Source organism: Misgurnus anguillicaudatus, chromosome 18 (genome assembly GCF_027580225.2).
Source record: "Misgurnus anguillicaudatus chromosome 18, ASM2758022v2, whole genome shotgun sequence".
Lineage (NCBI taxonomy): Eukaryota > Metazoa > Chordata > Actinopteri > Cypriniformes > Cobitidae > Misgurnus > Misgurnus anguillicaudatus.
Window position 1 is genome coordinate 35857568 of NC_073354.2, and position 14009 is coordinate 35871576.

The 14009-nt window shown below is 34.7% G+C and overlaps 2 protein-coding genes across 2 annotated transcripts; both read left to right on the forward strand.

The window, feature by feature from the left end:
- The first annotated feature begins 38 nt into the window (after positions 1–38).
- Positions 39–7988, forward strand: stx7l (syntaxin 7-like). The gene is made up of 10 exons (XM_055186939.2): positions 39–159; positions 792–902; positions 3256–3325; positions 3565–3655; positions 3858–3995; positions 4824–4873; positions 4997–5090; positions 5470–5542; positions 6937–7019; positions 7783–7988. Exons 2-10 carry the CDS (start codon positions 824–826, stop codon positions 7876–7878), a joined length of 774 nt encoding a protein of 257 aa, XP_055042914.2. The 5' UTR covers positions 39–159; positions 792–823; the 3' UTR covers positions 7879–7988.
- Positions 7989–9593: 1605 nt separating this feature from the next.
- On the forward strand, positions 9594–12404 carry LOC129429935 (trace amine-associated receptor 13c-like). The gene has a single exon (XM_055186938.2). The coding sequence runs from the start codon at positions 10998–11000 to the stop codon at positions 12000–12002; it is 1005 nt and encodes a 334-aa protein (XP_055042913.2). The 5' UTR covers positions 9594–10997; the 3' UTR covers positions 12003–12404.
- Positions 12405–14009: the final 1605 nt, after the last annotated feature.

Genomic DNA, 14009 nt, shown 5'->3' on the forward strand with positions numbered 1-14009 from the left:
CCGCGAGAGAGTTTCGAAATCAATTGTTCTCGCGGTACTTTGATGTCATAGGCGGATCCGTCTGCGCAGCTACGTCTGAAGTCGAACACAGCACGTGACACGTGCGTGAACAGATCAGCTGAGAGCTCGCAGCCTCGGACTTTCACTCAGGAAATCCAGGTAAACACTCAAACAAAAGTTTTTATCACAATTAAACAGCTTATCTTTCGACACACTAAAGTTATATTAACTTTTAAAAAGTGTCAGTGACGTCAATACAGTTGGCGCAACTTTATTGACCATCAAATGTCAAACATTTCCTGACATCTATGTGTGGCAATCTCACAGACTTTCAGTTTCACACAGTTTCAGTGTTGTATTTCGTGTGCTTCTTAGCAAGTAAAATATTAGCGGCGTATTTTTACAAATTAAAATGTTGATCAAGTATAACGTTAAATATATGTTGTCAGTTTGGGCGGTCTGGTTTCCGCATTCTTTCTAAAGGTGCATTGAAACTGACGATTGGTTACGTTTATTAGTCAAATATGGACAAAGTCCACAAGAAATTAGTGTACTAAGTTAATATCTACAGTAAGTTAGTTCACGAAAGTTAGATACTAACTAATCAACGTATTTTGGCTGTTATCATTAGTGAACTGTTAAAAGATTACAAATATCAGTGCGAACATAACATTGTAGGAGACTGGGGTTAGTTGTCACATGAGGAACCTTGCAAGTTTTTTAAAGTCGTACTTTATTTCTGTTTTTACCCCGTTGTCTGTGGTTTAACCGCTGAAAATCCTTCTTTCTAGGTTTGGTGTACTCGCTTGTAAAGATTTTCATCATGTTTGAGCCAAGTAAAGTTGATGCAAATGAGCTGGCACAGAATATAGGCTCAAACATCCAGAGAATAACAAGGCTTAGTAAGTAAATGCATTGTATTACTCCTTATTGATGTGATGTGGTTTCTGCATTCTGCTGTTTACAATAAACATTGTCAAATCACAGACACGCACACGCAAATGAGTTTCAAGTCACAGGATTTTTATAAACAAACAGAATAAAGCCTTATATACAGTAGGTTGAGATACATAACCTCAAAGTAGCGTTAATGTGGGTTCACACCAGCCGCGTTTAAGACGTCAAAATTGCGTCTACCGCCTCTAGTTTGCCGCTTGAACGTTTTGAATGCAGAGCGAAGTAGCAAAGTAGACGTGCGGAAAAAGCAAGCATTTGATGCACATCAGAGGCGAAATCCGCTTCTTGTAAGGGCGCAAGTGCTATGCTGTCTGTTTGCAAGATGGCTGATGATGATTGTTCATTCATCGAGAGAGTTACCGGTTTGTATTTGGTCACCTTACTATAGGGGGACAATAGTTAAAAAAAATGGCGGGAATGCCACGGGTCGATAAACGTCACGTGGGAAATGTGTATTTACAACTTACCAGGTTGCCCAATGTCCTCACTGACACTCTTCCAAGCGAGATCCTTTTTATTCCTGTCTCTATTGAAATAATAACTTTTGTCGTATAGCTCCGGGCAACTCGCGGACAATATCAAGCTTTCCTCCCATAGACTGTAAAAAAATATGGACGACGCGACATCGCCTCCCACCATTGTAATGAATTGAAGCCAAAAATGTCCGACCACGGTCGCCGCCATGTTACGTAAAAACGTCAGTTTGGAGCCGAGGCATGCGCAGAAGGAATCGTCCGTGAAGCCAGAGGCGGAGCCGCGGTATCAAACTTCCGCCCAAACGCTCGCGCGGCCAATTCAACCACTCCAATCATAACGACACGCCCCGTTTCTATTGCATCAAATTACAAGCTAAAATGAAACTTATCACAAAAATGAACACTTGAACATATATCAGTGTGATAACAACTACTTGAAAGGACCAAAACCATCTTTCGAAAACTTTTATTGGAAGTGTAAATATTTTTTTATTTAGAGCAAAGTCCTATTCATTTGAATGGAGAGGGCGGGGTTATGACTTGTACTGCAGCCAGCCACCAGGGGGCGATCAAAGAGCCAGAGGCTTCACTTTTCAAGGCTTATGAGGCACACCCGTTTCCTCCATGTTGAATGAGTGACTCTGGGCGGGGCTGCCGCCACTGCAGCAAGCAGGCTCCTGATTGGTTAACGTGGCGTGAAAATCTGCCAAAGTTCACATTTTTCAACTCGGGCATTAGACGCAAATTCGCATGAAACGCAAAATGCACAAAAAGCACCATTCGCGCGTACCGCGGCAGATGCTCAATTCGCGCGAACGAGGTAGAATCGCGTCTACTGTGCCGTGCTAAACGCCTCATTCCTGCCGCGAGACCTCCAGACGCGCGTCAATGCGTCTTCACATTGACTTAACATTGAAATCACTTGCGCTTGACGCCTCTACCGCAGCTGGTGTGAATGCAAAATTCTATTACATATATGTAAACCTGTGTGTGAAAACCCAGCTAAAGTCTTTTTTATGATTTATTGTTTTCTATATTAAATCATCATACATAATGTAAAGAACATCCTGTGAACATATAACTTTGATATCTTTAATATTGACTAAATAAGGTCATGTCAAAATTTGAATTCAAAGTGAAATCAAACTTTCATGCTCTTCATCTCATCATTAAATTATGAGACTGAATTTCTCCAGTCGCGCAAAAACAAAAGCATGTGTTCGGTGTGTCGTGTGTGGCTCGTCATGTCAAAATATGTGTTTGGTGCATCGTGGGAACCCATGTGCATCGCATTTCATGTCAAAATATAACTCTGATTACACATAGATTAAGTGAGTATCTAGCAAACGCGAGCATCTCTTTTATCATAAACCTTTACGAAGTGTTTGTAGCAGGGACATATTTTGACATGACACACAATGCACATAGATTCGCATGACGCACAGAACACATATTTTGACATGACGAGTCACACACATGACGATGTTTTGACGAGTTTGCATTTGTGCCTACTCGTTAAAAAAGTCACGAACCACCACTGGATTTCACAGACAGTTATATTTAGAAATTTTAGCTCAATGTTTGTTTTAAAAAGCAAATAGTCTGTATGCCACATGCAAATATTTCGCTTACTGTGTTTTATAAGAAACAATGCCACATCTACAAATGACAACATTTGAAAATCAAGTGGTTTCGGATATGTAAATCCGAAAAATAAAAAATATTTTACATAAACCAATAGCATTCTCATTTTATTTGGTCAGTGTTTTCAATATTTTCAGTGAGTGTTTGTTAGGTCACAATATCTTTTGTTTTTCGCCAGCCAATGAAATCCAGCAAATAATAAATCAACTTGGAACGGCACAAGATACAACAGAACTGCGACAAAGATTGTGAGTCGCCCACAAACAGCCACTTTACTTCCAATAAATACATTTTTAATTTGTCACACATTGCCCATTTGTCATTTGACGTCAAAATCACTCAGTAATCATAATCAAATAAGCATATAAATGACACTAAACTTTTAAATATAAAGTTGCTTCAAGATTACTACATTTTAACCAGTTGTCACTGATAGTTTTCAATAAATACAGTAAATGTATTGGTTTGTCTTTGTTTAATCATACAGACAGCAGAAACAGCAAAATGTCAATCATCTTGCTAAAGCAACAGATAAATGGGTGAAGGAGTTTAGCTCCTTACCTGTGACCACAGAACAGGTACAGTGTTTTATTACTTTCTCACCATATTACCAGACATTTACACATACATGCTTACAGTATACACTTACTGTAAGTCTCATGACATTACAAAAATAGGCCGAAACAAACATGATCGCATTTGTGGTTTAATGGTTTAATTTGTGGTTTTATTGTATTTAAAGGCCGTGATTGGATGTGATGTTCTTCTATTCTCCTACAGCGGCAGAGGAAAATCCAACGAGAACGTCTCATCAATGAGTTCTCCAATGCTCTGGGTGTCTTTCAAAGGACTCAGCGAGAAGCAGCGAGAAAAGAGAAAGAGTTTGTGGCGCGTGTCCGTGCGAGCTCAAGAGTTTCAGTGAGTCTTATGCGTCGCTCTTGCAATGCAAAATAAGAGAGGTGAAATAAATATGAGAGAAATGTGCTACAAACGTGTATAATCCTTTAGTATTAGCATAGTCTAAAATTAATAAATATAATATTTAAGCAACATTACCAAGCCCCAACATACATACTCGTTGGTATTTGTTGTTTTTGAGGACTCTCCATGGACATTACATTTATCTTAAATTCATCAAACTAAAGGATCGTTCACAATAACCATAACGTTAACGATAACTACAGTATATTAGTGTCAACAACACCGGATAATAACTTTGTATAGTTTATTGAAGAAAAAAATCGCTCTGAAAGTAATCCCAATGATATTGTCCCATGTATCTTTATTGTTATAGTTGTGGTGTGAACCCTGCTATTCTCCTTAATATAGAGCAAATTTTATTGTTATCGTCCATAGTGTAAACGATGCCAGTACAGACAAAACACAACGGGCCTTATTTATGTGTGTAATGTAGAAACAAACGCAGATCCTAGAACAGAAGTCATCTTGTGACTTATTCGTGAAACATTTGTATGCCACTGATGTACGAATCATTTTACGAATAATCATACGTTTAAAAAAAAGCAGCTAAAAACTATCAGCATTTAAATGTTTTGTCCATGTCGACTTAGAAACCTTGTTTCTAGAGTTTTTGACAAAAAGAAACATTTGATGTGTTTATGTAAGGTTATTTTAAGTAAATAATTGTTATGTTAGCTGATTTCTATGAATAGATAAAGGTATTAGTGACATGTTGCGAAGTGATGAGGTTTTACTAAAAAAGATTAATACACTTTCTATCCACAGAGTGGTGGTACAGATGATGTGAATATAGGATTCGCTGCCCCCTTTGGAAGGTTGGAGACTTAATTATTTACACTTCTAAGGTCTAAGTAATGTGCTCATATCTCCACAATTTATGCATAAAAAGCCATGAATGAAATAAATAACTGTGTAACTGTATGTCTGTGTGTTTCCAGCGAAATTCAAACTCAGACTCAAAGCTTTGAGGAGATCACAGAAGAAGACCTGCAGCTCATTCAGGAAAGAGAAACAGCCATTAGACAGCTGGAGGTGAGACATATTCAATCCTGAGACACTAAAGAGTTCACCTGATTTAACCATAAGTGCATTACAAGTCACAAACAATTCAACAATCTAAAGCTAACTAGCCACAAACCAATTTAACCAACTGCAATCTGCCCTGCACTGCACCATGCATATTTAAAGTCGGTCAAGTGTAGTTGGAATGAGCTTTATATACAAAACCACTATTTGCCCCAGTAATTTTGTCATTTTACCACTGTTGAATTTCCATAATCATTTTATTAAGTTACATGTAAAATATCTCATACAATGCATGTCAGTAAACATCACTCTCAGCAGGCCGGTGCTTGAAGGTTTTTAATTTGCTGTGATGTTTTTAGATGGGTATGTTTGTCTTGTGTTTCAGTCGGACATCACAGACATTAATACAATCTTCAAAGACTTGGCTGTGCTGGTGCATGAACAGGGAGACATGATTGGTAAGATCCTGCATAACCGTAGCAAAAGTTACATCTACCATCTGTTCATACAGCACGGTAAACAAATCTGGATTGTTTTTCTAGATTGTAGATGACATGAGCTTGACTGTCTGTAAACTCAAATGTAATACTGTAGATCACAGGAATGCTGGATTAAATTTTACATTATAGAGGAAAGAGACAAATACAACAAACATCTTGCATGTAAACACATACAGAGACATGCAAAATACTCTCTGTTTTTGCACAAACAGAGAAAGAAGACGCAAAAGCAAAACGTATGTCCTGTTTTAGAAATTGTCACTGTGGTACTGTAAGTTTTGTCAGATACTGTTTCTTGCCTACTGTACAGTAGGAAAGTATGCAGTTTTTGGATGAAGCACGTTTCTGTTTGAGGGTTAATGTATTTCTCAGAACTTAATAAACAGATTGACGGACTTTAATTCAGTGTTGTAGTTGAGACCGAGTCCACATCCCCGACACTCGATCTTTGGTCTTGACTTGGACTCGAGTTGGACTCAATTACAATCCTGCCTAAATGATTGCAGTTTAAAACTGACATTTTATAACATATTCTTAATATTATAATTTTTTGAAAGGCCCTGTATGCCAAATATAATCCAGGCCTGAGTTTCTCCTGTCAACAAATAAAAAAATACTGCCCCTGGGGGTCTGCTAAATTGGTAGACTTTGTACTATGAGGGATTGTGTGTTTAGGCAATTAAAGGTGTTAAAAGATGAAAGCAGACGGTGATAATGAAGACCTATGAGACCTCTATTTGTTTACTCTCTAAACTTTTAATTAGACGTAAAACCAAACTTCTGTCTTGTATGTACAATAAGTGTTAAGATTTCATCAAAATTACACCCGTTTGCATCATATCTGTGCTATCCACACAAAAAAAATCATAACTGGATGAATGATGTAATATTGTTCATCTAGAAAACATTTATATAACATTCTAAGGATATCCATAAATATTTTTTATAATTTAAACAATGAAAAGAAAGTTGTTGAATATAACTAACTTTTAGTTCACATATGTGACCCCTGCGATTCCAGATTGTATCTCTGCCAAATTTTGTCCTATCCTAACAATCCATGCAATGATGAAAAGCTTATTTATTCAGCTTTCAGATGTAATGACAACTTTTGTGCACTTATGTACTGCTGCTCTTGTGTTGTTGTAATTGCTTCTATTGTTGACCTCATTTGTAAGTCGTTTTGGAGCAAGTGTCTGCTAAATAACTAAATGTAAATATAGAAAACTTAAATTCAAAAATTGGACCCTTACAGTTTTGTGGTCACAGGTTTGCCTAATTTTCAGCTCGAATCAAGTTGAAGAAAACTTAAATTTATATGATTTCTCTGTTTATCTTCATCTCATAAACAGACAGTATAGAGGCCCACGTAGAAACCGCAGATCAGAGCGTGCAGTCGGCCACACAGCAGCTGTCCAGAGCTGCAAACTACCAGGTACAGCCATACTTTACTAATAAAGTAATATCTATACAATGTCTATACGCTTATCCCTTATGGGGTCGTGGTTAGTGTTGAAGCCAATCCCCGGGCCGATAACGTGAATCACACTAGACTGGTGGTCAGTTCTTCGTGGATTTAATGAATAATAATATTTTTAAAAAATCATATATATGTTTTATTGTATGGATAAGGATATCTCAGATAAACTACAAAATATTTCCTTGTTTTTTTGTTTTTTTTTAATAATGTGAGGTTAAAAGTCATTATGGGGCTTTTCCTGGACAGGGATTAGTTTAAGACAGGACTATGGTTTAGTTAAATTAGGATATTTAAGTCATTTTTAAAAGTATAATTTAGAAATAAACATAACTGGTGTCCATCTTAAGACATAACATTCGCACTGGTATATTTTAAGATATGTCAGAGCAAGTTGTTTTCGGTCAAGACAACACTACCATTTAAGTTAGTCTGGGATTAGGCTTAAGCCCTGTCTGGGAAACCGTCCCTAAGTGTTAATGTTTATATTTCTGTAAACTGTTCCTTTTAAATAAATATATCAATAATTCAGTGAAAATTAAATCATAAGTTAATTGAAGATTTTTAGCCAAGAATTTAAAAACATTTTAGAAATGAAATGACACTAAATTTAAAAAACTTTCACTAATGCTCAGCCGTTTAGTAAGTCTCTCACATATAAAAATAAGACATTATTATTATTTTTATGAACCAGTGACCCTGTTTCTTTAATACATTGCAGAAGTCATCCCGCAAGAAGATTTGCATCTTGATCGCTATCTTGGTCGTGGTTGGCGTTGTTGGTGGTTTGATAATCTGGGGTATTGTCAAAAATTGAGGCTTTCATCTCCATTGAACACTCCACAGAATCTGCACTAAAATGAATTATGGAGGTTTTGTATTAAAAGTTGTTTTGTAACATTAAAGGAATGTTCTGGGTTCAATGCATCGACAACATCTGTGGCATGTCATCCATTATCACTGAAGGAAAAACTTTTATTAGACGGCACACGGATAAAATGCTTAATTCTGATTGGCCAGTTGCGACATTCCAAGCCTGAAATCAGGCATAAACACACACAACACACAAAATGTCTTTTAATAACATATATTACATTATATTTACAAATGATTAAACGTAATAGTATGTTTGTGTCATTTGAACGTCTTTTCTTATCTTAAAATAATTTTCTCTGCTTCGTGTTGGGTCCTGATCACACTGTCGGGGTTTATTTTTGCGATAACAACCTGCTGCCTATACATTCTCCCTTAGTTGGTTGAAACAAGGAATAAAAATTTGTATTTATGTTTTTACAAGCCCATCAAACAAATCAGCCACTAACTTTTGCATAACTTTAGCATAATGAAATACTAACAATATAAATTTGTTAAAAACATTATTCTGTTATATAGAAAGATGCTCATTTACATTTATGCATTTGATTTTATCACCAAATAAACTTGCAGTGCATTACAAGGTATACATTTTTATCAGTTTGTGTGTTCCTGGGTTCAAACCCATGACCTTTTGCACTGCTAATGCAATGTACAACCACTGAGCTATACAGGAGCACAAATAGATGGTGTAGTTATGGCATTTATAAGACAACCCCTGACCCCGACATGCCACAGATGCTATTGAGATTGAATTTGTATTTGACCTGAAACATTCATTAGAATTTGTAGTTTTTATTTCCACTGTAATCATAGCCTATAATAACAGGACAGTTCATCTGTCACCCATCTCAATTAGTGTAAAATATTGTGAGCTTGTTATATTTCTGATAGTAAAATGACAGTATGAACTTGCTGCTAGAAATGTAAGAGCATCTGGTTTTTAAACTAGACTCAGACACGGAAGATACACTGCTAGTCAAACGTTTGATATTGATCATTTGTGTTGTGTTTAAACATAAAAAAACAATAAAATGATGAGTTATTCCAAATATATGACTGGTAGTGTAGTGTCTGCTAGATTCAGGTCTAATATGTTAATATTTTATATATATTGTAGTATATTTCTGCAATTTTAACGTCTAACCAATTTTAATAGTCAATGTATCCATACATCTTTTTAAGTGAGGTTTGGTGAGTTTAAACTATTATAAATGAAAAAGCACTAAAAGTAACCTGCTGTTATTTAAAGACACTTGTTATGAGAGCTTTTAACCACTAGATGGAGACATACACAAATATTTTGACACAAATAACTCTAACAAAGATGCCCAGTTAACTTTATTTAATGCATAATTTTTTCTTTTACAGTATAAGTTCTTTTTGTTTTCATTAAATAATTTTTTGCTTATCTAAAATAAATGAACAGTGGACATAAAATTATGTAAATAATGCAGAATTACTGTAATTAATGGAGTAATAAAGAGAAATTGCATATTTAAAAAAAATTGATGCTTTTTATATAATATGGTGGGGTTTTATATAATATAGTGGGGTTAAATGTCTTGGAAGACCATAATATCTACTGCTGAAGTTTAATTGAATTAATTGACTATTATTTAAAACCCAAGAAACAATAAAAATAGGAGTTATTTTAAAGTTGTGAATGGTAGTGTAGTGTCTTCTAGATTCAGATCCAATATGTTCAATAAAAAAATATATATGTGTTTGTGTGTATAAAATAAAAAAAGTTACAGCACTAAAAGTAACCTGCTGTGATTTAAAAACACTTGTTATGAGAGCTTTTAACCACTAGATGGAGACATACTCATATATTTTGACATTAATCAAAGATGCCCAGTTAATGCATTATTTTATCCTTTTACAGTATAATTCTAAACCTCTTATTGTTTTTCATTTAAATCATTATTTTTATTTTTGCATAATTAAATATAAAATATATGAAACTTAAACATAAAATTATGTAAATAATGTAATGTTTATAATAAAGTTTAACCCCACCCTATGCTTTTAGGGTGGGGTTAAATGTCTTGGGAGACCATAACATCTACTGTAAAAAAAATGCAGCATTTTTGTCAAATCAACATATATTTTTATGTTACTTAGCATTAAGTTAAAAAATTGTTTTTATAAGTTATGTCAACTTATCACTTAAAATAGTAGGTTGAATTGAATTGCAAAACCATGTTGTTTTAAAGTGCACCTATTTTGTTGCTAATAAACAACGTTATTTTGTGTATTTGGTATAATATAATGTGCTTGCGTGGTTTATGGTTAAAAAACATATTATTTTCCTCATACTGTATATTTTTGTAGCTTCAGTTTCCCTGTTTGCAAGATTCGCTCACAATGCAGTGCTGACAGAGTTAACTTACAGGCTGTGAGTCAAAAGCGGGAGGAATTATGATAATGTCTGGCTTTACCACGTCAGCCGGCCCAGGAAGTAAACTGTTGCCTACAATCTGTGTGTTTTGTAGTATAAGAAAAAAGATTTACGTTGGAAACTTTAACACACGTCATCTTTACTTTGGGGTTTGTACCTTTTGCATATCTTTAACATGTACTACACTTACACACCAAAGAATTGTAAAATCGTGAATCGGACCAGGTGCACTTTTAACTTCAAATTGCATTTTATTTTACAGTGAATTTAAGAACGACCTCATAATTAAAAACAAATGCTTTAAATGCTTAAAATAATTTGCATTTAATCTAAACACTTTTTTCAAATAATCCCTATACTTACCGTATATGGTATTTGATAGTTTTGATGACTTTACGGTTATTTTAAAGCAGAAAACAAAACTCCCAACAGATACGCATGATTAAAATCTCGAAGGGGAGGGGCAACATCTACGCCCTCTACTAAAAATGTATAAAACCTGCAGTTTGGTTTTAGCTTCCACACAGAATCTGCTTTAAACAATGCAAACTGAGGGGCGAGTGCATTCACATTCAGAGTATTGCGGTAACATCTATTGGCTTTATGTATAAATGTGCTGTCTGTACTAGAAGGTAGCCTTTGTTTAGTTGTCCCTCGTGATGAATCTCACAGCAGTGAATCGAACCAGAGACTGTCTCGAATATACCTGTCCGGAAAGATCAGTTTCTTTCCCCGTCTACGTTCTCCTCTATGTGGCCGCAGCTGCTGTGGTCCTTCTGACCGTATGTGGAAACCTTCTGGTCATCATCTCCGTCAGTCACTTTAAACAGCTCCACACACCTGCTAACATCCTCATCCTCTCTTTGGCCGTGTCCGATGTCCTGGTTGGATTTTTTGTGATGCCATTTCATTTGATTTGGCTGATCGAGTCGTGTTGGACTTCGGGAGTACTTTTCTGCTCGATATTTAATTTTGTGGCTTTTCTAGTCACCAGTGTTTCTGTTCACACCGTGGCTCTGATAGCATTTGATCGATTTTTGGCCTTGAATTATCCTTTCTTCTATTGTGAGAAGATCACACCCACTGTGGTCTGCATAGCAACTTTGTTTAACTGGTTGTTTTCCGTCCTTTATAATTTCACTATTCTTTATATTAATGGGAACTTCACTGATTTCATGTGTCCGGGTGAATGTCTTTATATTGTGGATGAGGTCTCGTGCCTCATTGATCTTCTCATTGTGTTTCTTTTACCATGTACTCTCATTGTAATATTATACTCACATGTCTTTGTGCTTGCTAAGAAACATGCAACTGCTATAAGAGCGCTTCAGATTCACCACAGCACAGAATCCTCTAAAACCCGAATCAGGGATTTCATGAAATCGGAGCGAAAAGCTGCATTAGTGCTAGGAATTCTGATCTTTGTCTTTTTATTGTGTTTATTGCCTTATTATGTTTTATCTTTGACTAATTTCTTAAGAAATTACTCATTTTATTATGTTATCAACAGCGTGTTGATTCTGTTTTATCTTAATTCGTCAATCAATCCACTTATTTATGCTTTGTTCTATCCTTGGTTTAAAAAATGTTTAAAACTTATTGTAACTTTTAAAGTATTTAAAACAGATTCTTCACTGGTGAATGTAGTTTCTGTAAGTTCTTGAAACCCCTGTATGTCCACTTTGTGTTATTTGTATGCTTTTTTTATCTTTAATGTATTTAGTGTACATGATTATTGTTAGAAAAAAAATCATATTTATATATTTAAATTATTTCCTAGATAGAAGTGGTCTTGGCATGATGAGGTTGGTGAAATCATGTCTACTCTGCAGCTGTGTTAAACTTAAAAACAGTTTATAAATAGATCCATTTTAGGTTATGTGGTGAGTGTTGAGTGTCTTTGTCTCAGGAAATATCATAGTACCATATACATTTTATTGACATTTACAATGTGTCTAAATAACAGATTGTATTGTCATGACCTTTACTGTCTGTTTTATTTATTAAGTCATAAAGGTGCCTGTCTGCCTAATCTCTGGGTCCCATTGGTGGCTCTGAGCTGTGCCATACCATCCCATAACACATCATTATTGTCACATACTTTTTAAAAAAATGGTTTGACTTGAATAAAAACTTCATTTCGATGCTGTCTGCAGCTGTAAATGAAAATGTAGCTGCAAGCAACCAATACAAGGCGAAGTACAATACACCCTTAGGCTTAATGTAAACATTTCTGTAACTTTATTTTAGTGTTAACTATTGTTATTTGTGAGATTTAACCTGTGTGTAAGCTTCTTTGTGATACGTTATAGTTAAAACTCTTTTATTGAACTTTGATGATTCAAGATTGCAAAAATGTCCACAAAACGTCACAGATTTTCACATTTCACATACTGAACAAAAATAAAATATAAAAGGGCATCACAACTTAAACTAATTTAAAAGATAAATAGTTTTCTTGGCTTTTATGTTATTTATAAATTCTAAATAATAATCCATTAACTGGCACCTGAGTTTTCTTTAATATTTTGCATGTAAATGTTAATCTACCATGACAAACTATATATTGTTGGAAAGGTCTAATAGTGTAGTTTTGTATATAATAATGTCTATTATTATAGTGATAATAATGCAGTGACTGTAATTTATTTATTTGTGACAAGAGTATGCAGCAAACCTCACAACAAAACTAATTTTTTTATAGTTTTATGTAAAAAAATAATACTATATTGCATTACTTTTATTTATTACAATAAATTTAAACTGCTATAACAATTTTTATATATTTTAACCTCCAGGCACTTCCGTAAAAAATTTAAAGTGTCTCCTTTAAAATCTAGACCAAAAAAATGCCAAAGTTATATTAATTACTCAAAAAAGGCTGTGCCAAGTAAAGGGTTAAAGGCTGTTTGAAAATGAGTTCTGAGTTACTCCATTTGCCCTGTTGAATATAAAATTTCCCTAATAGCAAAAACAAATCAATAACAAAAAAACATTTCTTTGGAAAGTCATATTCATTTGAATGAAGTTCAATTGAAGACAAATTTAAGTTTAGATTGCAATTCAATTTAATACTTACAAATTCAGACATCTTATACCAAAAGCAGGTACATTCATAGAATAAGTGTACAATAGTCTCTTTTTCACATTTACAAAAAGAGCATTTATTATCAATGTCCAAATGAAAACGCTCTGGTGTTTCTTTCAAATTGTGAACAATGTTAAATGATACTTCTTTAGTCTTATTTGATATACAATAACGACAAGAACTCCCCAAACACGTTCCCACACACAAGAAGAAATCATATTTACCCAAATAAATTTAGAAGGACGGGAAAAATATTAATTAAAAGAGATGAATAATTTTCCATTAAAAATCTACATGTGACTAACATCCATTCCACAAGAGGGCGCACGCGCTGCCTCAGCATCCACACATACACTGAGTGAAGCACAAAAGGAAATGGATTCCCATGTTGTAAATCTTTTATTTCCTTCAGGGGGCGATCTTCGGATCAGATCGCTGTATCCTCCATTATCTCCAATTTAAATGTCAGGTTTTTAGTCACTTGAAGACCCTGACAAATAATCTTTTAAATAAATTAGTTCAAAGGTTGGTTATCTAGCATAAATCTGCAAAGCTTCTTTCAGGCATCTCTGTAAAATATTTA